The sequence below is a fragment of the Papilio xuthus genome, unplaced genomic scaffold (assembly GCF_000836235.2).
Source record: "Papilio xuthus unplaced genomic scaffold, Pxut_1.1 DF828258.1, whole genome shotgun sequence".
Taxonomy (NCBI): Eukaryota; Metazoa; Arthropoda; class Insecta; order Lepidoptera; family Papilionidae; genus Papilio; species Papilio xuthus.
In genome coordinates, this window is record NW_013530391.1 from 1,816,749 (window position 1) to 1,843,407 (window position 26,659).

At 33.3% G+C, this 26,659-nt stretch overlaps 5 protein-coding genes across 5 annotated transcripts in view; 3 read left to right on the top strand and 2 right to left on the bottom strand.

Annotated features, from left to right (window-relative positions):
• Cyp4l6 (cytochrome P450 CYP4L6) overlaps window positions 1–8,428 on the top strand; it is a 12,334-nt gene extending 3,906 nt beyond the window's left edge. Inside the window, exons 2-11 of the mRNA XM_013306261.1 lie at window positions 3,339–3,445; window positions 4,059–4,149; window positions 4,597–4,785; window positions 4,986–5,055; window positions 5,300–5,496; window positions 6,201–6,310; window positions 6,576–6,709; window positions 6,791–6,891; window positions 6,989–7,168; window positions 7,816–8,428. Of these exons, the coding sequence (XP_013161715.1) occupies window positions 3,339–3,445; window positions 4,059–4,149; window positions 4,597–4,785; window positions 4,986–5,055; window positions 5,300–5,496; window positions 6,201–6,310; window positions 6,576–6,709; window positions 6,791–6,891; window positions 6,989–7,168; window positions 7,816–7,976 (1,340 nt within the window). The 3' untranslated portion in view covers window positions 7,977–8,428. The remainder of the gene's footprint in view (window positions 1–3,338; window positions 3,446–4,058; window positions 4,150–4,596; window positions 4,786–4,985; window positions 5,056–5,299; window positions 5,497–6,200; window positions 6,311–6,575; window positions 6,710–6,790; window positions 6,892–6,988; window positions 7,169–7,815) is intronic.
• A 140-nt stretch (window positions 8,429–8,568) lies between these two features.
• Window positions 8,569–9,859, top strand: LOC106113381 (transcriptional adapter 1). Its single transcript, XM_013306110.1, has 3 exons — window positions 8,569–9,066; window positions 9,197–9,561; window positions 9,686–9,859. Exons 1-3 carry the CDS (start codon window positions 8,671–8,673, stop codon window positions 9,834–9,836), a joined length of 912 nt encoding a protein of 303 aa, XP_013161564.1. The 5' UTR covers window positions 8,569–8,670; the 3' UTR covers window positions 9,837–9,859.
• A 1,540-nt stretch (window positions 9,860–11,399) lies between these two features.
• LOC106113487 (uncharacterized) lies at window positions 11,400–13,760 on the bottom strand. The gene is made up of 5 exons (XM_013306285.1): window positions 13,645–13,760; window positions 13,232–13,364; window positions 12,446–12,742; window positions 12,140–12,306; window positions 11,400–11,685 (listed from the first exon to the last, which is right to left on the bottom strand). The coding sequence occupies exons 1-5, from the start codon at window positions 13,712–13,714 to the stop codon at window positions 11,429–11,431; spliced, it is 924 nt and encodes a 307-aa protein (XP_013161739.1). The 5' UTR covers window positions 13,715–13,760; the 3' UTR covers window positions 11,400–11,428.
• Window positions 13,761–14,277: 517 nt separating this feature from the next.
• Window positions 14,278–21,029, bottom strand: Suv3 (Suv3 RNA helicase). Its single transcript, XM_013306284.1, has 15 exons — window positions 20,526–21,029; window positions 20,250–20,370; window positions 19,958–20,126; window positions 19,309–19,492; window positions 18,871–18,948; window positions 18,676–18,767; window positions 18,292–18,431; window positions 17,489–17,623; window positions 17,101–17,207; window positions 16,675–16,868; window positions 15,948–16,127; window positions 15,562–15,710; window positions 15,086–15,184; window positions 14,859–15,006; window positions 14,278–14,414 (listed from the first exon to the last, which is right to left on the bottom strand). The coding sequence occupies exons 1-15, from the start codon at window positions 20,947–20,949 to the stop codon at window positions 14,310–14,312; spliced, it is 2,325 nt and encodes a 774-aa protein (XP_013161738.1). The 5' UTR covers window positions 20,950–21,029; the 3' UTR covers window positions 14,278–14,309.
• Window positions 21,030–21,276: 247 nt separating this feature from the next.
• On the top strand, window positions 21,277–23,719 carry PrBP (Prenyl-binding protein). Its single transcript, XM_013306119.1, has 5 exons — window positions 21,277–21,472; window positions 22,069–22,100; window positions 22,367–22,518; window positions 22,969–23,105; window positions 23,409–23,719. Exons 1-5 carry the CDS (start codon window positions 21,402–21,404, stop codon window positions 23,488–23,490), a joined length of 474 nt encoding a protein of 157 aa, XP_013161573.1. The 5' UTR covers window positions 21,277–21,401; the 3' UTR covers window positions 23,491–23,719.
• Window positions 23,720–26,659: the final 2,940 nt, after the last annotated feature.

A 26,659-nucleotide genomic window follows, 5' to 3' on the forward strand; every position in this document is an offset into this window, starting at 1 on the left:
TTAGCGCTCTCCATGACCAGGACACACAGACCTCGTTCATTACCGAGAGGTTAGACTCGGTAAAAAGTATTGATGACAAAACGAGGTAGCAAACATAGGTGAAGGTAAGAGGAGTTAAGAGTGCGGTAAGACGCAATATACAACCTTACACCTAGATGTCAGTGCGTTGTTTTGCCTTAACAGCCCTTTTCCATAATGTGGAATAAAGGGTCCACCTGTTTCTTCATAAGTGAGGTACCATAACTTTAAGCTGAGGACTGAGGTCATACAATTATGGTATATTAAACAAGGAGACAGGCAGAGTTCACTCGTATGGAATGAGTCTATCGAGTGATATACAGGTAAAACAAGCATGACATAGAGAAAGCGAAAGAGAGAGAAAGCGAGAGAGAGAGAGAGAGCAACACAGATAAAAGTGCACATACAATATAAGCAAATCACAACATATTAGCAGTACATTAGACAACATTATATTAAGGAGTTTTGTGAGAGTAGTATAGATACACATAAGTAAGATAAGGTTTATTGCAGAAGTTTTCGTAGACAGAATGAGACTTAAGAAACACTACGGGAATATTAACAAAAATGAAGGAAATAATATACAAGGCTACAATGAGAAGAGAAGAGAACTGAACTTATGCAGTAAGATCGTTTTAAACAATTTCTAGAAGAGAAGTATACAACATCAAGTCGTTCGAAGATTTGAATATTTGGTAAAGTATTTACAAATTCACATACCCTAAAGGTAGAGATTGGTATCATAGAATATTTAAGTTTAGACTACGCGGAAAAGGGCAAATGAGAAAACACAACTGTTTGGTTATTTTTACATCATTCAATGAATAAGAGCATACAGACACATCAACGTAAGAGATCAGTAGAGAGATTCGCAAGAGAAACACTTATGCACTTGATAGTCGGGGATCAAACAAGATTAGTAATAGGAGATATCATACAAACTGACAGTTGGATTGAGATCGAAGTAGAATACAAATTAAGAAGCATCGCTTGACGCGATGAACAAGAGCAAGCTTTAGAATAATACAAGTAAGTCAACATTTGGCAATGCAACAATAACCCTTCTTTTAAGGAGGATTCTATGAGTAGTTTTCAAACGCAGAAGATATTCAACAATTTAAGATTAGAGACAGTGAGATGAAAAGATTACAATTTTCATGAGAAAGTCCACTTCACTTAGCTGAGTTTCCATATCATATTAGTAAAGTAACATTTCGTTAGATGTACACACTCATTCGAGTCAATCAACTGTTTTGGATTCTTAAGTAAGCACAGCTATATTTATATTTAGTTATACAAAGGAGTTGCTGATTTTCAATTGAGATGATATGAACATTTGTAAGTTTAAGTTAATCAATTGACTAAGAATAGAGATAAGTATTACAACAAAATGAAACAAAATACACCGCTATCAAAGAAATAATGGTCTGAAATCAGATTTTAAGAAGAATTAGAACAACACTGATTTGCAGATAGAAGAGAACAATTACATAATTTATTAAGGATATGTAAACTGAAAACTGAAGATCCATTTGTTAGAGAAATAGAGATGGCATATTGAGATTAGGAGGCAGGTTGAATGAGGCCAGTTTGTCAGATGATTTTACACACCCTGTTATTAAACCGAATAAGACACATCGTGAAGTTGATAATAAAAGATGCACATCTCAAAACAGAACATGGAGGTTCGCAGTTAAATAAGAAGGTCCGAAGAGGTTATTTTAAGAATATAAGGAGAGATAACGATACAAACTTCATCGGAGCAGTAAAGAAATTAAAGAACACGTTTGTAATGACTCACGCAAATGTCATCAAACTTATAGCAGAAATAGCAAATTTAAAACAACACATATAAGGAGATGAAATCAGAATGAAATTATTGCAACATTTAAAAGAAGTTTATTAGAGTTTGAGAATACACGAAGGAACAACACAGATTTTATCGGTTAGAAAGTAACACATTTTACAGCAGAATATAGTAACAACAAAGAGGAACATTTACATCTAGTGTTTTAGAAACTATTCACCAAATTCAAGAAGATTTGAACAGAACACTAGAGAACACACCATCGGCGACGGGATAGTGGATTATGATACAATAGAAGAGGAGAATATTTCACCAACGAAATGGCTACTTGGTCGAATAATGCAGCTACACACAGGCCAGTTAGTGCGAGTCGTGACAGTATAGTGAAAAGAGAACACGATGTTAAAACGACAGTTGCTGAAATCATTTTGCCTAAAAATATTTAGAAATTCCCTCACGGTGGCCGGTCTTTAAGGATTTTAAAGACTAAAATAGTCTTTGGTGGCCGGTATGTTCAAGGAGTTTTTACGCTTTAGCAGCCATTAAATCAATGAAAAAAGAAGAAATTAAACTTTTGAATTTAGTAATGTCAAATCAGTTTTTCTAGGTCTTCTGTTATTCATGTTCTACAATATTAACACATTTTTCTGCAAACAAGGGTTTTTTATTTAAATCCCTGTACAAATATTCTTACACAAAGCTTTTGTTTTATTTATGCAAAACATTTGGCAAAGAATAACTCAGGCGTGTCAATTTACCATAAAAAGAAACTCGTTTTATAAAATGTATACGTTAATTTTATAATCAGTTTTTCTTACAATTTAATACAAGGTGAACTCCTTCAGGAGTAAGGACTACTAATTTACATCAGAATGTTGTAGATTTAAAAAATATTCACTACTATTTATAAGAAAATATAAATAAAGAAATCAATCTTAGACTATTTTAGAAGAATAAAATAAGATTTATAGTATTACTAGTTTATTCAGGTCCATAATTTTTTTTAAAAGAAAACAAAATTTAAGTTCACATGTTGGAACTTGGACTCTGTCTTGAACTAAAAACTTGTTTCTTTATTTCAGTAATAAATACAGCTGTTTTGCTATTATTTTATGCAAGTCACGATTTTATTGAGGTATCCATAAGTATTATTTTGCATATTTTCAACATTTCAATAAAGAAAGTTTGTTATTGTTTCTACTTTTTGTCGTCCATCTCAAATAGATTTTACTAGGTAAACCCTGTCTGCTGATGCCCAGGGCCGGTTTAAGCATTTCTGGCGCCCTGGACGAAATTTCTCGGCGCCCCCTTTCTTTTTGGTGTTAGGGGAAATTTTCCAAAGATAACTTAAAGGTGTATTAGTGGGCACCGCGGGCGCCTCTTCATATCCAGATCTGGCGCCTGCGGCGCCCCTCTTATGCCCAGCGCCCTGACCGGTCGGTCGGTACCTGGTTCTACCCTAACTCCACTACTGATATTACTAAAGTCTATACAATTGTTTTGTTTGTTACAGAGTTTTTGAATCTACTGCATCGCTTCCAGCAACGCTTTGGAGAAGCAGTCCGTGTCCATCTCTTTTCGAGCCGATACATTATATTGTTTCATCCAAAATACATTGAAGTTAGTATTTATTTTAGCAACACGCTATACATTCTTTAGTCAAATAAAAGTACTCAAAATCTCTTGTTTTAACAAGATTTGTTTTGATATCAGAAATATAAAAACGTTTAGTACTGTGCGAAAAGCAAAAAAAAATGTTCAAAAAACAAGTTACGACCTTACGTGGGAATAAGCAATAAAATGCATGTGTTGTTTGCAACAAAAATAGCAACCATGCGATGTAAGTTAACATTTTTATACTTATTGTTTTTTATTGTCATGAACTGTACAATTATAACGACATACGAGTAACAATAAAGATAGCATGCTCGGAGTATCCTCAAGGTCGTCTAAAAAAAATCATTGATGCAATAAATTTCTACTCCGTACATACGTAGAATAAATGTATTATATATAGAATGCAAGACAAAAGCAATGACTAGCAATAATGTATATAGTAAGTAGATAGACTTGGTAAATTATCTAAATTTATAGTTCTAAAAAAGCTAAAGCTCTCTCATACATCGAAAATAGCCCGTACTCTAACGCACAGAATGCAAATTGTCACCTGCAATTCAAATAGATGTGTTACGTACCACATATAACATTTTTTTTTATTATTATTATCTCGCAGGGGATAGTGTCACACTCTGAAATCATAACAAAAGGTCGATCCTACTCGTTTTTAAGAGCTTGGCTTGGCGATGGCCTTCTTACATCTACAGGTAAATAAAATTAGTATTATAATGAGTCACGATTTAATTTTATTCCATTCGTACTATTCTTGTTCTAGTAACATAGTGTATTGACATTTTTAAAGGATTTTGGAACTATTCAAACCAAAACTAATGTTCAAACTTTCGTGAGATATTGTAATACACTTATATAACAACGGCTAAAACACTCACGTATTTTCGACCAGTGGCGGCACCGACTAGTTGATGTTGGTGAAGGGCCCCCGATGGGCTCGAAATTAGTCGGAACCGCCACCGGGCGGACGTACGTATATGTTTTAGCCGTTTTTATATAAGTTCAAAACTAATGTTATTATTATATTATACTGTCCATGTCCGAAGATATCACTGGAAACCATAACTACAGCGGTCAGATAAAAATAATATTACCGTTTTGTCAATTTTTACCCCACACTTACTCTAAAAAATCCATTTTAGGTGCAAAATGGCGTTCACACCGCAAATTCTTGACACCAGCATTCCATTTTAATATTCTTCAAAATTTCATACCTGTGTTTTGGAAAAATGAACAGATCCTTCGAGATAATCTAATGATGTCTGCGGACGGAGACACTGATGTGAACATATTCCCTTTGATCGCTTTGGCAGCTTTGGACAATGTCACTGGTAAATTATTTTTGAATATATACGTAAATTACAGCACATGATTTGTTATATGAACCATGAGTTTACACTACCGAAACACCTACAAAAATACCATGTCATTTTGATCTCACATAAGTTATCTTATGTATTCGTATGAACATTTTGTCCAATCTGATATTTTCAAAGCAACTTATTTGGTTACCTTAATATTTTTCTTGCAGAGTCAATCATGGGAATGTCGTTCAATGCTCAAAAAGATAAAGAATCTAAATATGTAAAGGCAATATCAGAGTAAGTATTCAAATTAAAACTTTGAAATAAATAAGATAAGTTCGCTTAGCAACTAGACGGAGATTCATACCTCTAATAGCAACAGGTACAGCCGTCGCGATGTTCGCTTTTAAGGTGGAACACCGCGAACGAAGGTGACTGTACTTACCTCAAAAACTACACATATTTTGCTGCCTTTGCTGGATACAGGCCATCATTGAATGCAACTATAAATCTTTTTTTATAATTCTATACATTTTTTTAGAGCAAGTTCGGTCGCTGCTCTTCGAATGCGGAATCCATTTATAGCTGAAGAAACAGTTTTCAATTTGTCGGCGTACAGAAAATTACAAGACAAAGCTATAAATGTTCTTCACGCGCACACCAAGAAGGTGATAGAAATAAGGCGAGAGGAACTTAAGAAAGCCAACATCACATCGCTGGCAGGTTCCACAGATATAGGTAAAGAAAAAACAAATTAATTACATACATTGTTAATTAATTGCCAAGAAATTAAATACAAAGAAGAAACTATTTCCGTGACCGTTGATTTCCTGTTTATATCGGTAAAGTTTAATACACAACTATAAACTTTAGCTGATATATAAGAAATGAATAGGTTGCTTGGAGGGTGACATGATCAAGAACTAACGATTGAAACGAAAAACAGATTGATTTTGAAGCCGAAAATCTGTTGTTCCTATCTTACATAGAAATATCGGCAGGGAAATGACGAAATAACAGTCAAAGTAAATTTTTCTCTAAGAAACATACACCCAAGAACATATAAATCCACACGTACATACATAAACACGCACAAATATTTATATGCACATATATTAAGCTATTTTAATTGTAAATTACTTTTTTTTTGTAATTTCTTAAGTAAGACAAGCAATTTCACAATCTTACTAAGCTTTTACTTAAACTATAGCACTAAGACAAAAGAGTCCTGGCTCCCATAATACGGGTCTAGAACCTAGTTTAGGAACCAGGCGTACTACTACTTTGTAATTTCATCATACTTTTGTAGCCTAAATAAACGACTTTTATTATAAAAAAAGTGTTGACAATTTAGAGTTTTTTCTGATGATTAACTCTAAACCATAACACTATAATAGCTGCGGTTTAAGGGACAAATAATAATGTTTTTAAAACATTTATAGGTATTAAAAACAAGCATGCGTTTCTCGATCTCCTTTTGCTCTCTGAAATCGATGGTCGAAAAATCAGCGATGAATTAATAAGGGAAGAAGTGGATACGTTTATGTTTGAGGTAATATTAACTCGAATACTATAAATCGATTTCTACTTAGTTTGAGAGGCATCTAACTGTTTCCATTACTACATATATTCAAAGAAAAACATCTTTTCATTGCTTTACATGTCCTTGAAAAAGTATGATCACAATATTATAATATATACGAGTTTTTTGCAGTATAAATCCACCATAAGATGGACTGGTTTACCGAGACGTAAAGTTTTGATAATCCAGTTTTTAACCGACTTCAAAAATAAGGTTATTATTTGTTAAATTTTAGGGCCACGACACCACAACATCGGGAATTTCCTTCGCGCTCTACTGTATATCAAAACACAAAGATATTCAAGAAAAACTTTTTAATGAACAAAAAAATATATTCTCAGACGATTTGTATAGGGATGCCACGTACAGGTACATCTGTTTTTAAATAATATGTATTATTTAAATATCGTCCATAATTCATATGCAAAATAATAATTTAATTAATTTCAGTGAATTGGGTCAGATGAAATATTTGGAGCAGGTCATCAAAGAATCTCTCAGACTGTATCCCTCTGTACCTTTAATAGAAAGGATGATAACAAAAGATGTAGGTCGGTATTCTGTATAAAAATACATTTAAGAAGTACATGAAAAAAGTGACGTAGAAAAAACATGACATTACAAAACTTTTTTTTTTTGTATTTTTAGAGGTAGCAGGTTTAAAACTAAAGGAAAACACATCAGTTATCGTAGACATATACCATATGCAAAGATTAGAAGAATTTTACCCAGATCCTATGGAGTTTAGACCTGAAAGATTTGAATCGACAGTTGTAAGAAATCCATTCAGTTGGCTTGCTTTTAGTGCTGGGCCCAGAAACTGTATTGGTAAGTATAAGTTCTAAGTGTAAGATCTATTTTCACTATATACGAGATGTCTGGAAAAGAAGAAACAACGGAAAACTGCACAACCTTCGTTCTCCGTAGTACGCGTCTTATTCAAACATCCTGTATATTGAATTTATTTAGTACTAATAGCAACCTAATCCGCTTCCTGATAAGTTAGTGACTATAAATGTAGCTAGTACCTAATCCGAATGTTATAAAACTTTAGACAAGGCAACTATCCAATATAGAATTCTTAATTCTAATTATTTCGTTAATATTTGAATACTTACAAAATTAATGCAAACATAGTTTTTTTTGTTACATTTTATCTTGTTTAAAAATTATAAATTCTTATTACTTAAAATTTAATTAATTACGCTGTTCCCACGGGTTTCATTCTGTATGCAACTTTTTATATACGACAAAAACACGTAATTTTAATATTAGAACACCAAAAAGATCTTTTACGATCTCGGCTAGACTAAAGTGTTCATGTAACATTTTAGTTAAATAATAAATAAATCGGTATTATTATGAATGACAAACGTTAACAGGGCTGGCCCTTAACCTGGACCTAAGGCCTATATTATCTGTTATTTATCATATTTATACAAATAACTATGTAAATCATGGTCATCTTTTTCCAGGTCAGAAGTTTGCCTTTTTAGAGATGAAAGTTACCCTCTCCGGGATTATACGGCATTTTGAATTGTTCCCTTCAAAACTGGAACCGGAACTGTCATCCGATCTCATTCTGCGACCCGAAAATGGACTATTTGTGAAACTGAGGCCACGAATAGTTCTTTAATTTTATTTCTTCCACAAGCGCATTTTTTTCCTTATTTAACAATTTTTAATTCTTGTAATCACATTTAAAGTTGGCAAAATGTAATTTTTATAAAAGTAAATTTAAGTGTTTATTGCTTTTTATAATGTTCATCGTATTCATGATTCTGTTAGGAGAAAACTTCTTCAAGTATACATTTTTTTTCTCCTCTTTGGCGTAATTTATTTCTTTGGTAACTCACAAAGTACTTGATAGGCATAACAAATTTTGATCATGATGATTAAATCATCATCGTCATGATCAACCTGCCTTATCCCTGGGGAGGGTCAGTTTTAGCAACATAAGAACCCACTTGGCTACCGACTGAAATTGTATTTTGATTGAAATTGACAGAAACCTGTATAAAACACTGTGATCGAAAAGTCTGTTCTCAACCTTTTTTGCACTAATTAAAGTATTATTTCCTGTGGCTGGCTATTGTTTTATTTATTCTTTCAAATAATGATGATTAATATGACCTAAAGGTCTCTGTTACCAGGTCATAAAATTAAAAAAAAATTTACTCTTTTCAACGTCACTGTCAAATCAATGTTAAGTGTCCATGTCAAATTTAATGTCAACAATCAATGAAAACAACGCGCTTCCATAATTTTTTATTGAATACCGCGTATTTAAATCAAAGTAATACGAAATATAATTGTAATAAACATATATAATGGCATCAGAAGCCTTGAACGTTTCAAGGCGAAAATTAAACGAAGTGTTAGGTGAAAAATCTACCAAATATTTCAACCACATGAAACAATGGTTTCGCATGAAACTAACTAAAGAAGAATTTGACGCTGAAGCACGCGCGTTATTGACTATAGACCAAGTGCATTACCATAACGAATTTCTACTTGCACTTCTTAATAAGGTGGAAGGTTTAGCGGAAACTTCAATGACCATAGCGCAAGAAAAAGCGAACTCACAGCATCGGAACAGTAGACGCCATAAGAGAAATTCTCGTACATCAGAAAGATCCAATTTCGAACCAGTGGACTTATTAGAGTATTTGCCTTCAAACTCTCCACCCGGCGCGGGAAGCGATGGGGTCAAATATGCAACACAAGTAAATTATTACCTTTTTAATTTTATTTATATGTTATAATAGTTGCTATCGCCATCCATTTTGTAACATTATAATTGTACTTATTGGCAATCTGTCCCAAATCCAATATTTACCAAAACTTATTTTGCAGGAAATATTCTTGCCTGACCATGCATTAGTTGTCGGACGGTTCATGCTAGCAGCGTGGGAACTTGGTTTAGAAGGTGCTGACGATGAAGCTGCAGATCTGATTGTAGTTGCTGTACAACATTTCCTCAAGAACATAATAAGTGCAGTTATCTCCCAACGAAAAGGCTATAAGACACGGAATAAACACTTCAAATATGATATCGGTGGTGATATGCCTAATATGTGGCTTCGTAATTCAAATAAACTATATGATCCTCAGAGTGAAGGCAGAGTAGGATTGGATGATAGCAATGATGTCCTTGGTCCACGTTGTCCACCAACTATTGATGAAGTTGAACAGTCAGCTGTTCTTGAAATTGCTTGCAGGTAAGACTCTATGCATTGCACTATATGCATGGCTTAAAAAAATTAACATAGTAAACTTACAACTTATTTTACATTAAAATCATCCTTTTCATATATTAAAATATTTTTTGTGTTTTTGTTACAGTTCATCCAACTCCCAGCATAATGAAGATAGGCTTACACTGGATGAATTATACCATACTTTGCTAACACATAAGAATATTATTGCATGTCATTCAGTGTATGCTGTAAATATGGAGAGGATGGCTGTCATGTTGAATCATCCCAGTTATTAAATAGATTTTGTGATAATTTAAAACACCATTTTTTAATATTGAAGCAGTCAAAATTAAGGTACGCTATTTACAATTTTCCGTAGTATAAAAAGGGCATATTTTATTTAGTATAATTTTAAATAATCCTGTAAATAAACAATGTCTATTTGTATGATTGATAAGATTTTTATAGATAAATGAGTACAGTTTTCTGCTAGGTTCAACATATTTTTTTAATATCATAAGGTGGCAAATAAGCGAGCGGCCACCTGAAATCGCTGATATAGGGAAGTGACCATTGCCCATAGACTGACGGAGAATAGGATGCTCAGAAAGAAAATATATTCCCTTTCCATGCATCCTCTCATCCGGAGAGTCCACTTCCAGTTCCTGTCCTTTCCTTATAAGAAAAAAGGTGGGATAGGAAAGAGGACTAAATTAGGCCTCAGGGACGCACACTTATCAGATGAAACGCGGAATTGCTTCCACTTCACGCCTGTCTTCTGTGTGGTCGTGGTATTTCACTGGATGAGCCGGGCCAATTCGTGCGAAGATGTTTAAACGGGTTCTACCACAGTTAAAATATGTTTCTTGTCACTAAATATTACGATATTAAAGAGTATCCTATGGTATAAAATTTATATTACTTAAGGTAAAATAAAGAATGATTTGGAAGAATTAAGAAATAAGTTTGTAGTATGTATAATATTACTTCTTACATCAAGGTAATCTTAGTAATAAATCTGAATTTTTAAATAATTTTAAACTTGAAGTCTTATAATGTGAAAAACATCTTTAAATATTTAATTTAAATAGTTAGTATTTTTAGGATAAAATAAAAGTCAATCTAATTAAAAATTATTTAGTTTTTTTTTTTATAATTTAACAATAAATAGAATAAAGACAATTTACAGTTTCATTCCAAACAAAATATTAGCTATAGTGCAGTTTGAACTGCTATAGCAAGAACAAGTTCCAATATGTTTCACAAAACCATTTTGTAAATATTTTCTGAAATGGCTGAACTAATTTTGACGGAACTCTAACAAGGTAATGCAGGGCATATTATAAGCTACTTTATAGGGTTCTGTACATTGAAAGGAAAAAAACGGAACCCTTATAGGATCACTTTGTTGTCGATCTGTCTGTCAAGACCCTTTTTCTCTGCACTGACAGAGTAATTCTTGATTTATCTTACACTATAACACTTGCCTTATATTACATTATTAATATAAATTGACCACTTAAATTATTTATTCCTCTCATCACCGGGATGATTTGTGTAGAAAGAACTAGGGAAGTATAGTAACACATAGGTGAAGGAACTTCTTTTCTGACACTACAAAGGCTAATTTTACCTATTATACGGTAATTATATAATAATAGTTGTATATTTTTCTATGAACAAACTAATCTCAGGACTTACCTGATTTAAATATTACAAAAGTACTAATTAACCAACAATCATTGAAAACTAATAATGGATGGTACTGCAAGTACTCAAAAGAAAAAGTAATGTTATTTAAAGTGACATGCAACATTACATTGATATTCTCTTATGGTAACACTTCCATTTAGACATTGTTTTTTATTTTATCAACGGTTACCTTAGCTTATGGAGATGTAGACTCTGATCTTCCCGTGGTAGAGGGAGACTGTACAGTTATTACTGGTACTCTTCTTTGAGCAGTAGCTTCAGGGTTCTGTTGTCCCATCTCCTGTACCTCTATCTCCTCGACTTCCTCACGACGACTACCCAAAACCCAACGTCTCTTCCACGCGACGTACCCTAAAATTCCGATTATCCCAGCTACCAGGATACCTCCAAGCGTGATGCCGGTTACCGATGCTGTTGACATTGTATAAAGTCCTGCGTCAAAGAAATTACAATTGGTAACCGTTTAATCGTGGGTTTCTGACGCAAAAACCTCTGTATAAAATAGATTCGTCATCTTTGACAAAACAGAGATAAGAACATGTTTTAAACGGAGATTTTGGGGTTAGAAACCCACGATAAGTGAACCGTGAAAAGGGTGGGAAGAAGAGTAGAGTTTGTCGTCATGAACACTTCCATTTCGTATCGAACAAGCGTGTTATTCGTGCAACAACTTTTTTTTTAATAGACAAATGAGGAAGCGGCCACCTGAATTCGCCGAAATAGCGAAATTACGCTTCCCATAGACATCTGTTTGTTGTCTGTCATTACCGATGATTAACTTGGTTAATATTTTTTTATTTCTCTGTTGGATTATTGATGACATTTAACAAAAATTAAAATCATGACGATTTTATGATGGTGATGATGATGAACTTGGTTGTATTACCTTCCACCTCAACAATTATTTGAGCGATATGTTCCTGGCCATCATCGAAGCCCGCGCCGCAAGTCCACTGCCCCACATCCTCGTACCTTACTTTACGTATAGTTACAGCGCAGTCCCCACGGTCCAAGCTCTTGTTAGCAGGGAAATAGTACTTATTCAATATAGGACTGGAAAATTAAGAGAAAAATGCTTAAAATTAAAAAAAACTTTAGTTTATTAAAGTCAGATCAAACAGTCCCAAACCCTAACTCTGAATGTAACTCATCTAACTGCTTAACAAAACATTATACTATATTAAGTGCTTACTTAGTAGCATTAACAGATGCATCAATACTAAACGGACTACCATTAGGTGGTTCAAAGCGGCAGTAACTCAATGGTACCAGACCCTTGGTGGTGACACAGGCTAGTGTGACGGGCTTTCCATGCAGAGAGGTCACGTTAGCCTGGACAGCCGCCACTTCCCCTACCACCCGCACTTCGATCTTCTTCATCATCTCGACCCTCACTGACTGGATACCAATATGACACTTCCATTCTCCCACATCCGCGTCGCTTGCGTTAATCTTCACTTCGCATTTAGCGTTAGTGACAGAACTTGATCTAAAAAAATATGTTTGTCCTTTAAGCGTTGTCAACCGTTGACTAAAATATAACGAAACTCTTTTAAATGCTCCTAGTCAAAAAATTACTGATATTCCTGAATCAAACAATCGTTGCATGCATCTAAATAAACTAACATTATAAAATACCCATCATAAATTGTTTGGAAACTACTACACGTATGAAGTAGTTGGAGTGAAACTAACCGTGAGTTTCTGAATCCAAAATCTTTGTATAAAACATATCGTCATCCCTGTCATTATCTTTAATAAAACAAAAATAACTATGTTTCAAACGGTCTCAGAAACCCATAATAAGATGTTAGTGTCAGTGACCGCTTGTTGACCTCGTATCTAGTCTAGATCTAACTTGCTGAGTAAATTGGCAGAGACAGATTCTCTACAAGAATGAAAGTCAACGAACAAATTAAATCCATCTCAAAACAAATTACAGATAATGGCTATAATAGTAAATAGCAAATATACTTACGAGAATCTTTTCCCACTTGGATGAACAAATCCACAATAAGATATCGGCATATCCGCCTGGCACTGAATCGGTACAGGTTCATTTTTAAAAACCAATATATTTTGAACACCATCGTTATCAAATATTCTGAAACCTATATAAAACAAACACTAAATAGATTTTTTAAACTTTCGTGAGACATTATAATAAACTGATATAAAAACGGATAAACACTCAAGTATATTCGTCCGGTGGCGGCACCGACTAGTTTAATACCAGTACCACTCATCCTGATGAAGGGCCCCCGATGGGCTCGAAACAAATCGGTGCCGCCACCGAACGAATATACGTGAGTGTTTAGCCGTTTTTATATCAGTTTAAACACTAAATAATTTACACATTTATTGATAAAATCATAGTAAATAAATTACTACCGTTGATTAATTTAGAAGTTTGTGTAAATAAAAGAAATGAAAGCAAACAACTTAATTTCACAGCACCCATTTTGAAATCACTTATAAACAAGTTGCTATGATAGTAACAATATTAATACTAACTACCCTCTTGAATAGATAAATATTACGAGATGTCAAAAGTTCAAAATTTATCAGAGTTTCTTTTGAATAGATAACTGAATAATTAACGAACAAATTGTTACTTTGATAAAATAGTAATTTCATAATACATTGATATATTTATTTACACTTACCAACAAGATAATGTCACCGAAGAAACTAGAAAACCGCCCTTTTGTAATTCGTCTAGACAAATGATATATTGACCGAATTCATTCATATATCAACACTTTGTAAAGGTTTATTAAATACTAATTATCGCCCCCGTCCTCGTCCGAGCGGAATTAAAAACAAAATAAGTAACCTATATGTTCTTCCAGGCTATGTTCTACATCTATGTCAAATTCCTGCGAGATCCATGCTGGAGATACTTTCAAACATCCATCCCTCTATCCATCCATCCATCTAAACTTTCGCATTTATAATATAAGTGAGATTAAAAGAAAAATTTATTATCTATATAATTTTTTATTATACTTTATGATTTTATATTACAAATGAACAACAACTATGGTACAATTTTATTATTTTCTTCTATTTCTTGTATTAGTTTTCTTTCTGCCGCGCTCCGTGTTGTCTGTGGACAGTTCTTGTTGAAGTTTCTTCAACATTTGCGGTGTGATCAGACCCTAAAAAAAACATTCAAGAACTTTTTTTATGATATAACATCACTCAGATTGCATAAATATCTATATTAATTTAAAATAGGAACGATTTGACTGTTTGATTGCATGAAAAAAAGAATCGAAACCATTGAACTAATTTGAAAAATTCTTTGACTACGATGCTACACAATCCCGGGTGACATTGCCTATATTTATTGCTATATTTTTGTATTTGAAAAGTAAAAAATCGAAATTAAAACTTTCCTTGATTTTTAATTGAACCAAATTACATGGATAAGATATATATTATTTATTGGTTTCGCCTTTGGGTCGTATTTTTTAGGGTTCCGTACCTCAGGAAAAAAACGGAACTCTTATAGGATCACTTTGTTGTCCGTCCGTCTGTCAAGACCCTTTTTTTTTAAATAAATTTGTATTTCTTATAAATATTTTTGTTTACAAAATTACCTTAGCCACTAGCATTTCAGACAGTTTTCCTTTGGATTCATCTCCCTTTGTTTGCAAATGTCCCATTCTCATTGATTTTTTGCCTCGTCCGTAAGACTCTTCACTTGACTGACCGTCTTTTAATATTTGTTCTGAATTTCTTAATAACCTAGAAATAAATAAAATTATATAATATCAAAACAATAATCCGTTTTTCTTACTAAATGTATAATATTTTATATAAATACCTTGTTATTTGGAAGATTCCTTGTTGTATTATAGAATCTAATTCAGCTTCCATATCACGAACTAATTTGACATCGGGGAACATGTCCGGGAATCGATAACTGTGGAAATAAATTTCTATTTTAGTTAAATATAATAAAAATATATCGATTCCTTATACATATTATTAAAAAGCTATTCATTGTTTCAAATCAAATTTTTGTAAACAAATGCCATTTTGGAAAGAATTACAGAAAATATCAAATATCGAGAAAATTTTATAATAAAGTAAAGCCAATTTATAAAATATGATGATAAAGCTTGTTAAAACAAATCAATAGATGGAGCTACTAATCTTCTTTATCACGATAATCAAGTTATAAAGTAGAATTTTGCTAAACTTAGCATAAAAATTAAAGAAATACTATATTTATCATAGCTTATAATTCTTTTAAATATCAAATTTACTAGATTATAATATGTATTCACTTGTAGTTACCTCAGCCATAAATAAAGTTCCAGTACATCAAAGACTGCCTCCAAATGGACGAGGTCCATAATTGTTTTTGGTGATGGTACGGGCCAGTCCACTGCATTGCTCAGCCAGTTCTTTGTGATTGGCTCATTACGACTGTATTGACGGACCATCTATAGTATAAATACAATAAATTGATTATTAACAAGCTCTCGTTTAGGACTCCGTACGCGCGGATTAAAAAAAAAATAGTTCTAGCTATATGTTCTTCCAGACTATGCTCTACGTCTATGCTAAATTTCAGCGAGTTCTATCCAGCCGTTCCGGAGATACGTAGTAATATACATCCATCCATCCAAACATTTGCATATATATTATAAGTAAGATGCGATGGGAAATGTAATATTGACCTTGAGGAATGTGGCGCAGACGAAGGGCAGCTTGTTGTTGATGGGCGCGCAGCAGAAGACGTAGCGCGCGCGCAGCGGCAGCGGCACGTGCTGGATCATCTCCGCCAGGAACTTGAATGCCTCCGTGTTGCACATGAAGTACAGGGAGTCGTCCACTGTGCATAAGTGCACGAAGATATCCTGCAAGACAACATACCTAAAATATGTCAAACTAGCTGTCGCCCTTCACTTCGCCTGCTTGATTGTTATATGTGTTATTTCAGACCATGTTCTACATCTCTGGTAAAGTTCAGCGAGATCCATTTAGCTTTTCTTGAGATACCTTCTAACAAACATCTATCCCTAAAGCTACACTTTCTTATTTATAATATTAGTAAGATTATTTAAATTTTTTAACTATTTTAATTACAGAAAAATAGTAAAAACTAAGCATTTCCAACATATGAACTGTCAAAACATTTGCAACCTTACTGTTGCTGTTCATCAAGAAACTATAAAAAAAACACTAGTAATCTTCCTAATACATATTATAATTGCGAATATTTAGATGGATGGATGTTTGTTTGAAGGTATCTCCAGAACGGCTGAACGGATCTTGATGAAATTTAGCATACATAAAGAACTTAGCCTGGAAGAACATAACTAAGTATGTCTTTTTTATTCCGCGCGGACGGAGTCGCGGGCGACCACTAGTAAATGATATGTTTTAATTAAAATATTAACATACCATTAAACTACTAAGACTTGCATGAGGTAGATGATAAGCGTACAACTCCATCTGTTCCGCAGTTGGATGTAACCCGGCTTGTGTCACAGGGTCCGGGGGTTTGGACAGCAGTGTTTTCAGTGTTGCTAGATCTTCCGGTCTGTATGTAGTCACATATCCTGTCTCCCACGCGCTGCCGTATCTGCCAGCTCTACCTGAAAAGTACCAACAGTGATAATTTTGATTTGGCACATCGGCAACAAGAGATCTTCTCTTCCTGATGTGTCAACTTAAAAGCTGAGAAAAGAACCGATTAGTCAGAGGTCAAGGGACCACAATATTTATCTCGCTTATATAAATCTCTCTATCCGGAGTTTTTCGCTTTTGGAAGTTGACTGTTGGGATATAATGATATTAAATATTTATTTGGAAGTAAAAAAAAAGTACCTGCAATTTGCAAAGCTTGTGATATACTGATGATGTCCATTTCTTTGTCACCGTCTTCATTTACCACGGGTTTTATTAGAGAATAGAAGATTATCCGACGTATGCTCCTATAAATAAATAAATGAATATTAAATATATAATCATATATAACGAATTGGTTTTAACATATTTTTTTTTAATAAAATTCTACTATGATTTAAGATGTATGTGTGTGCAATTAGAACACTGGTTCTAATTGCACACACATACATCTAGGTGGTAGGTCATACAAGTAGGTGGCGCTGGCATTCCAAATTTACAGAGAAAAAATCCTATGCAAGATATCTTCCTAGTCCATTTACCACTCCACATACTAATATTATTGATTTTGTACTAAAATTTGACTTACAAATTAATGCCAAGACCAATAGCATCTGTAGCAACCATAACTTTACAGGAACTATCCGGGTCATTGAACTTATTAGCCTGCGCTAGTTTAGTACCGGGAGGCAAACTGCCGTATATTACTGCTACTTCATGACCCCTGTAACATACAAGAAATACATATACATTTTTTTACAAATAAAAAAACCTTACGAGAAATTGATTCTTAACATCTTAAGAGCAGATATCACATACTAATCATGACTTTCTGAGACCAATATCCCAATTTAAAACATATTGCTATCCCTATTTTGTCAAAGATAATGACAGGGGTGACAATATGTTTTATACAGAGATTTTAGTCTGAGAAACTAAAGGTTAATTAATCTATATTAAAGAATGGTCATAATAACCTTTAGTCTGAGTGTCAACACACTCAGTCAAATGAATACACAAACGTTATACTTTCATCATCATCTCATTATACAACTCCACCGAGGAGCTCGGAGCCCTACCTAAAGTTAGGGGTACCTAGGCCATAGTCAACCACACTGGCCCAGTGCGGGCTGCCTTCACACATATATTTGAATTTCTTCGCAGATATGTGCATCACGATGTTTTTCTTCGCCGTAAGAACATGGGATAAATATACATATGTATCGGAAATCGAAAAACCACATTGTTACATGGCGGGATTCAAACCCAGGACCTGCAGATTGCAAGTCAAGTGCTTAACGCTTGAGCCACCGACGCTCATGATGTTTACATTGCCTTACATGTATGATTTATGATGTTATAAATATTGGATACCTGCCTCACAGGACTGACCTCTGTTCAATGGCTCTGCTAACACTGTATATATCGTTCTTATTGAAGCATACTATACAGTCTCCGGGACGTACATTGTCTAGTGATCCTAGCGCACTGTCCTCCACTTTCAATTCCGTTAGCCTTTTGTATGTACGCACCTGAAAATGTAAAAAAAAATTATCAAGTAGACAACATTTTGTAGTGTTTTAGGAATAAACACCCACAATTACAAACTTCATGAACCTCAGTCAACCTCGATAAGTGAGAAACCTCTTTAACTGAGAGTCATTGTCAGGTCCCGTCAGACATCCTTCATAAATAAGAAAAATATTGCCATGCCCTTGGACTCTTACTGTACATCCATTTTAAAAGTATATAATGATACTTATAAGTAAATAGTACCTCTATTTCTTCCCCAGTAGTGTAGCAAATTTCTTCAATAAGATTTATTGCCCCGGCTTCACCACACAAATGAATTTCATCTGCTTGCAATCCTACAATTACATTATAAGAAATGAATTATTACCACAATTATAAAAAAAGTTACATTTACAACATTAACTTCAAAGTTTTTTTTAAACCCTTATAATACTTTACCTAAAACAGCTCTAGTCCAAGCCCAACCTCTACCCCTATCTCCTATCATCTGTATTTCATCAATAATCGCCACTTCATCTGTAAAATCCACAAAATGGAACAAGAAAATAAAAACAAGATTAATCAATTTTAGTACATTAAACTAATATTATAAATGCAAATGTTTGGATTTTTGTTAGAAGTCATCTCCAGAAAGCTGCATGAATCACACTGAAATTCGGCATAGATTTATAGAGAATATTGCCTAAAGACACTTTTTTTATAAAATAATTGGGCAAACAAGCGGCAATTCATTGAGTGCTGTGGACATCTGTAATACCAGTGGAACCGCAGATGCAATGCTACAGACTACTAATTATATTTTTTTTTAATTCCGCGCTAACAGCTAGTTGTGGTATAGTAATTAACATAAAAGTTAGTTAATTAAGTATATCTTACATGTGTCATTTAGTGATGTCATCTCAACAGTACAGGCAACATGACTAGATGGTGTTAGTTCTGGTTCACTTAATAAATAATTTTCAGTCTCTGTACTATTATCAGTTTCAATATTTTCTGTTAGTGTCTGATATTGTGTTGCATGCCGCCTTTCCTCCCCGGTAATTAAATCACATGGTGTACCCTGAAATAACATTATTTTTATTCAAGATCTAAATATGATGTCTGTTAAATACAGTCAAACCTGAGTAACTAAGAGTCCAAGAGACCATTATTTTTCACCTATAGATGTTTATCTTTAACCAGAGTTTCTCGCATAAGGAAGTTGTGCATTAAGACCGGACAATGAGTCTTGCTTCAAAAGATTTTTTACTTATTCAGGTTCAACACAGTACTACAGTTTTTCCACAATGTGGTAAGACCTTGATATTTTTCATATAAAAAAATTTATGATGCCTAATTTTACAACTTTTTATAACTATGTTTACTAAGAAAACACAAACATTCAGTATTCTGATAAGACTTTAGTTTTACAAAATTAAAACTATTAAGTTATAGACAAATTTAAATAATATTATATTATTTTAATTAAAATGTTGACAAGTTAAATAAATTAATGAGAAATAAATTTGAGTGATAAAAATCTTACTTTACTATTGGATTTGTGATATATTTCTGTTGCTAATAGTTTCAATGGTCCACAATACACTCCTGATTTTGCTGTAAGAAATCTCTCCAAAGCATGATATGTTTTGCCAGAATTTGTAGGTCCCGCATGAAATACTATTTTTCTATTCAAATGACGAGCCTGAGGATACCTGAAGATATAAGTGTACATGTATTTAATATAGATTATAATAAACTCCTATCAATTTAAAAATATTTAATCTTATTGGAATTAATTTATCATATTAAAATAAGGTGTAATGATTAATTCTTACCAATTAGCTGGTGTTCTTAAGTCGGATATTTTTTTTAAATCATCTAAGCAGTCCAAATGTGGAAATGCTAATCTAGCATGTCTTAGAAAGTATGGAAATAAGTCATCTACATGTCCCGCACCTTGAATTAAATTAATTATTAACACACATACACAGTCACACACACAATTAACTGAACTTTTAGAATCCTAAGAAATTACTAAATTTAATTAATTAATAGATATTTGTTATAGTTATGAATGAGGTAATGTACTTTATGTAACATGAATTACTTACCATGCAATATATCGCTAATAATTATATGTATATCTGGAGGCAAATCATGTTCTAAGCAATGCCTTCTAAATGATAAAAAGGCCTGATGCAATAATTGGTCATCCAAACCATTTTCTGAAGCAAGCGATCTAATTTCTGGCTTTTGGTAGAATTTATTGAGAATTTTCAGCAAATCTTGTTTCTTAAGCCTTCCTGTGAATTCTTCTCCTACGTTTATGTCATCTGGATTTGGTTTCACTGGTACCGGGGTAAACAATGTCGAAAGACCACCCTTATCGTGTTTTTTCGTCCTTTTGAAAACATAACCTAAATATCCTAAGTGTCCTTTACGTTTCGTTAAAACTGAGGTAAAAACGGGAGATACATATTGTGGAATTTTCTCTGAGCAGTAACAGGACAGAATTCTCGATAATCCTTTATACATTTCGGATATTTGATATTAATTTAAATAATAAAATTGCCAAAAAATAACAATTTTACTGTCACATTGTACCAAAGAGGAAAAATTGGAAAAGCGAAAAGCAGTAAGATATCGTAGGTAGAGTAGAAATTTATTTTGTAGAAAGTATTAATAGATACCAATTTTTAATTTATAATATGTATACTTAATCGATTTAACATACGCTTAATTGGTAGATTAAAGGAAACCAAGGCATTCACCAAATATCTCGTTTACATTTACATGAATGATTTTATTCTTTGCGCATTGCATTAATATGAAATGATGCAACATTGCTTGCTGATGACGTTTTTTGTTGTGGTATTTTTATTTCTGCCAGAGTACCGAGTTTTTATTATAAATAGTCCATTTTAAAGTTTCATTGCAATTTTAGAGATAAATTAAAATTTTTAGTGGTAATTTAAACTCTTTCAATAATGACGGAAGTTCTATCTGTCGAAGAAAATAGACAAGATCGAGTGGATACGATCCTAAGAGGCTTTCAGATGTATCCTTTAATTTATACCGATTTTATACTTTATTTTAATGAAGTCGTTGATACCAAAAGAATTAACTAAAGAACTTGATTTGTTATTTCAAGATAATTACTTTTTAAGAAGTTAGTTTTTATCAATATGTTTAAAACCAATTTTTCCCCTACCTCCATTATAGATTTAATTCACTTATGATTATTTGAGTGCGTTTCGTTTATACAATTAATATAATACAATACAATATATATAATACACTCATGAAACATATATTTCACACGTGAAACACATCTATTTGACACACACACAAATTACTTTTCTTTGGTTGCTTTTATCATGGAAATATCTCATCATGTTTGGTAGAATTTTTTAAAAAATTTAAACTATTTCGTATTAGAAAAGATGCCTGCTATGTGCTTTATACAGTTACAACTGGAGATTCGAAGGGGCTGCAATATTTTTCTCACTTATAGAGATTTTTCTTCAACCTGAGTTTCCGGCTAATGAACTTTAAATGTCAAGACTGGACAATGATTCTTACTTATAGGTTTCTTGCTATACTTGTGAGAGTTTATTTTATGTTTTTGTTTGCCTTACATCAAATTTACAACAGAAATTGGATGAATCTCCGTGATGCAGACACAGGTAATTTTTATATAAAAACTCTGATGTTACAACTGTCATGTTTATTATTATAATATAATTATTAATTAATTAATTGTCTTTTTTTATGTATTATGTATGATAGCATTAAGAGTTAATAAATAAATAAAATAAATAAATTGTTTTAAAACTAAACATCAAAAGGAGATAAAAGATTTAGAGATTCAAGTTACATATAATGAGTAAAATGTCTGGCCTATTGCCATCACATAAAAAAGAATTGTAAGATTTTCTTGTACAATTTACAGGCAAAATATTATGGCAACATAATGAAGACATGTCCAACCCTGATGTAGAACATGAAGCGAGGGTGCCCAAGAGAATACTGAAATGTCGCGTTGTCTCCCGAGAGATGAACTTCAGTTCCATTGAATCAATGGATAGGTTTCGTCTAGAACAGGTATATCTGATACTAGCTGTTGCTTGTGACTATGTATGCCCGAAATTAAAAAAAACTTAATGAGAGTAGCCTATGTGTTCTAGATTATGTTCTACATTGCTGTAAAATTTAATTAAGATCCGTTGCGCGGTTCCGGAGATACCTTTAAACAAACATCCATCCATTCATCTAAACATTGGCATTTATGATATTAGTCAGATTTTATTGAAATAAATGTTTAATTAAAGTTGTAGCTCAATTGAATTGAGCAAATGAGTTTGCATTACTGGGAGAATTCTACAAAAACATTTTTAATTGGGTTTTTTTAAGGTAATAAGTTGGATAATATTTGTTTTTGGGGGTTACAGGTGTTTCAGAAATGGAAAAACTATTTATTTATTGATTATTCCTACATCATGCCTTTAAAATAATATTTTAAATGTTTTCTAACAAAACAAATGAACATTTCAGAAAGTGCTCTTCAAAGGGAGATGTCTTGAAGAATGGTTCTTTGATTTTGGCTATGTTATAGCAAACTCAACCAACACATGGCAATCAATTATTGGATCTGCACCGGAGTCACAAATGATGCCAGCCAACGTGTTGAAGTGAGTATTTTGTAGTCACAGGTTTCAGGTTAAACTCTTAACCCGCATGTATAAAGTATTTATGATAAATAACTGGTTACTAACTACTACTTTTGCAAGATACGGGTATTCGATTTTTTTTGTTAGTTTTTGGCAGTAATTTACTCTGATAAAATTGGAGCACAGCGCCGTCTATTGAAAATATGAGTTAACAGTAAATACTTATTTTTTCAATAGTAGACAATTCAGAATTGTGTCAAAAGATGGCGTATATTTTACATACATATTGCTCTTTTAGGAAACCTTTTTTCTGTTAATTTTCAGTGGCAATGTTGTGATTGAGACCAAATTCTTCGACGGCGATCTTCATATAGCTACTTCCAGAGTAAGGCTGTTTTATGTCTAAGTATCGTGATATTGCATTTATAGGATTTAATCCACAACTTCTATGCATTTTAAACACACAGATTGTTATATTCTTTAAATGCCCATATCAAATCTACAAGTTAATAAAAAATCACTAGCTCTTAGTTAGCACTTTCCATGTTTTAAACCATATTAAAGTACTATCGAATTAGAAAATCTAGATATAAGAAAAAAACTTTTTTCTGTCAATTATTGCAGCTTTTTAATTTAAATTGGGTACTGGTATTTAGATAAAATGATGTTTACTATTCTTGGTTTAAATACTTTATAGCTTTAAATAGCTATAAATATCTTCACTGTCAGACAGTATGGCTCCAAAGACAAGAGAGCAATTCCATACAAGTTTGGCAAAGGCCCAGTTGTATCGACATTCGCGTTACCTAACAACACAATGATGTGCTTGTGAATGCATTTCAAGTTATGGGCGCACAGCCAACATTGTAATTCATGAAAATATAGGCGTTTTTTTTAATACCATATACGGAAAGGCACTTTGTTATTTTTAATACTCCATACCTGTTTTGTTTTTTTATCCATTTGTTGATTTAGTATGAAAAAAACTTATTAACTATTTGCACTAAAAGTCAAAATAAAATGGTAGGACCATTCGCGTGTTAAGTGAAGACGATGCGAAGCTCTCGCTTGTATCGATATCGTTTGCGTCCCATTAGTACGCTGACACGTTTATCAATATTACCATAAAGGAAATGAAAAGCAGCGTGCTATAGACGTCACCTGCAGGAAAAGCGACCGCGACAGGAACTTTTCGTGAATTAAATGATGAGTGCCGCGCATCCTGTTTAGCGCGAACCGGCCGTCGGATTTCTACGTATGTACAGCGGCGAAGGAAGCCGCGTCGTTTCGATGCGCGCCGCGCCTCGCCTCCGCATATAAATAATAGAAATTATCTAATTGTGCGACGGCAACCACTAGCCGGCCACGAGTCGAATCCTAATACGCTCGCGACTCGCGCCCCACGCCCAATCATAATCGATAAGCCGATGCCATTACAATAAATATCGATACATTCCTTCACAAATATATTCCAGCAAGTAAAGCTTGTTTTGAATACAACTTTAAAAATACCCCAACAATATAGAATCATGAATATGCCTGCCGGTTTTCCCCAATAGCCCTTGTCTACAACTTAACTAGCCGGACGATTGACTATATAATAATAATAATAACAAGACATTTAATCCGTTCAAAAACATTACAACACTTGTAACAGAGTCAAAAAGAAATAATCAAAGAAATTATAATACCATTAAACGTTGCAATGCAGAACAGATAGGGCCTTTGCTGTATGTTTATTACCCCTAAGGGGCAAAAACACTGATATTCTGCAAAAGCCTTTACGCCCTCAGTACGTCAGTTACAGCAATTAATAACATAAACGAAGTATTACCTACTACTAAATATTCCATTCGCAATTTGAAAAGCTATCTATGATGTTGTGGAATGCAACCACAAAAGTGGGTAGTTTGAAAAACCTCGTCTGTGGCTGGTGCTTTTCGAGTTGGTAGCATTTTTAAGATTAGTGCGCAGGATCTCTTGATCTATCGATACGCGTTTCAGAATGTTCGTTACATATTTAGAATATTTTGTTTATCTTGAGCGGTGTCATACGATTTGACGTCTATTGACTTGACTGACTATTGACCAGGCACCTGCAACCGATGGTGTGATGGTGAGTAATCCTCATATTTAGTTATGATACATTCAACCGAACGACACAAACCCGGTTTGTGACATGACATGTCTTCTAATGTTGTTTTTTCTTTCAAACGTAAGCCTTGCAACAAATGTTTATTGTAATTAATATTTATAGTAATAAACAACGCTCGAGCTTTTAGTAATCCTCAAAAGTTATCTATGATATTCAACGTGATGTTTATTTTGGCGGAAGCCCCTTTATTACGGACGTTAGAAATGAAGGTGCATACAAATACAATTAATGAGAACATTCATTTAATCTTACTAAGAGCGAAGACGTCGAGACGGAAGGAGTTTCTGACTTACCTAGATATTCTGGCGGGAATATTTAGGGTTGCCAGTTTGAAAAAGAAACAAAACTATCAATTCAAAATGGAATATAATAGCAAAATTTAAAAATAGTTATGATAGATATTTGTTTATTAACTATTTAAAATTACCGTGGTTAGCAATTTATCTTGATACATGTGTGTTATAATGATTCTATTTAACTACGCGCGGGCACTAACCGAACCTCTTAATTGCTTTTTTCAATGAAAGTCGCGCCGAAATTAATGTTCGCGTTATAAAAATTCTAAATTTAAATTTTAAATTCGGCTACGGGCGTACGTTTTTACGATTTCAATAACGAGGACACGTAATTACATTTTATATCTTTTAACCGTAAAATCAGACCATAACATAAAGTTGCCACTTAAAATACTTATTTAATATCTTATAAATTCGTTTACGTTATTTCGATATTCCAATCACTCGAATTAGAAGCTTCCGTATTACATGTTTTGTTTTTAAATTTTATTATCTTGCGATTGTTTATTTTATTTTTAACTTTTCATAGGATTCAGAAATTAAGGATAGAAACTATATAAAGGGTGATCCTTTCTAATGTAACCGATATACAGATAACTTGTTGAAACCTTTAATCATTAATAAAGAGCTTTTTCATACACTTCAGGTAAATCTTAATTTAACCCTAGTACCTAGACATTGTACAGACATTTATTATTAAAAAAACACAGTATGGATGTACTAGCACTGACATAGAAATATTAATTTTGTAAAAAAAAATATTTTACACTACATAGATATTAGATAAATTAAGATGTAAGTAGATTATCTTAAGACAGCCCTGCGGCAGCGCGCCATGCTCGCCGGATGAACACCAAATGTGTGATATTTTTAGGAATGTTGATTGCCCTCTTCCTGTTTCCGGCACGGCGCTCTGATCCGCCGCCGCACGCCGCTACGCCGCCGCTAATTACTTACCAATCTCGTACGTTGACACCTATACTTTGATTGGATTCTAATTAAAATCTTATAAACAACTTTAGAAGTATTCCAAATATTTTTATCACATCTACTAATCGAATTGTATGTCGCAGTTCTACAGATTACATTCATTTAGTGCAGTGGTTCCCAAACTTATTTTGTCT

Excerpts from the sequence above, each read along its gene's own strand:
- Suv3 (XM_013306284.1), bottom strand. The coding sequence starts at position 20,949 with ATGTATAAAGGATTATCGAGAATTCTGTCCTGTTACTGCTCAGAGAAA. Across the intron at positions 18,949-19,308 it reads GACATCACTAAATGACACAT|ATGAAGTGGCGATTATTGAT; the intron begins GTAAGATATACT and ends TGGATTTTACAG. Across the intron at positions 15,711-15,947 it reads TCTGCGCCACATTCCTCAAG|ATGGTCCGTCAATACAGTCG; the intron begins GTCAATATTACA and ends TTTATACTATAG.
- LOC106113381 (XM_013306110.1), top strand. The coding sequence starts at position 8,671 with ATGGCATCAGAAGCCTTGAACGTTTCAAGGCGAAAATTAAACGAAGTG. Across the intron at positions 9,067-9,196 it reads GGGTCAAATATGCAACACAA|GAAATATTCTTGCCTGACCA; the intron begins GTAAATTATTAC and ends CTTATTTTGCAG. Across the intron at positions 9,562-9,685 it reads GTTCTTGAAATTGCTTGCAG|TTCATCCAACTCCCAGCATA; the intron begins GTAAGACTCTAT and ends TTTTTGTTACAG.
- PrBP (XM_013306119.1), top strand. The coding sequence starts at position 21,402 with ATGACGGAAGTTCTATCTGTCGAAGAAAATAGACAAGATCGAGTGGAT. Across the intron at positions 22,101-22,366 it reads TCTCCGTGATGCAGACACAG|GCAAAATATTATGGCAACAT; the intron begins GTAATTTTTATA and ends TACAATTTACAG. Across the intron at positions 23,106-23,408 it reads ATGCCAGCCAACGTGTTGAA|TGGCAATGTTGTGATTGAGA; the intron begins GTGAGTATTTTG and ends GTTAATTTTCAG.
- LOC106113487 (XM_013306285.1), bottom strand. The coding sequence starts at position 13,714 with ATGGGTGCTGTGAAATTAAGTTGTTTGCTTTCATTTCTTTTATTTACA. Across the intron at positions 13,365-13,644 it reads AACTTCTAAATTAATCAACG|GTTTCAGAATATTTGATAAC; the intron begins GTAGTAATTTAT and ends TGTTTTATATAG. Across the intron at positions 11,686-12,139 it reads AATAATTGTTGAGGTGGAAG|GACTTTATACAATGTCAACA; the intron begins GTAATACAACCA and ends TCTTTGACGCAG.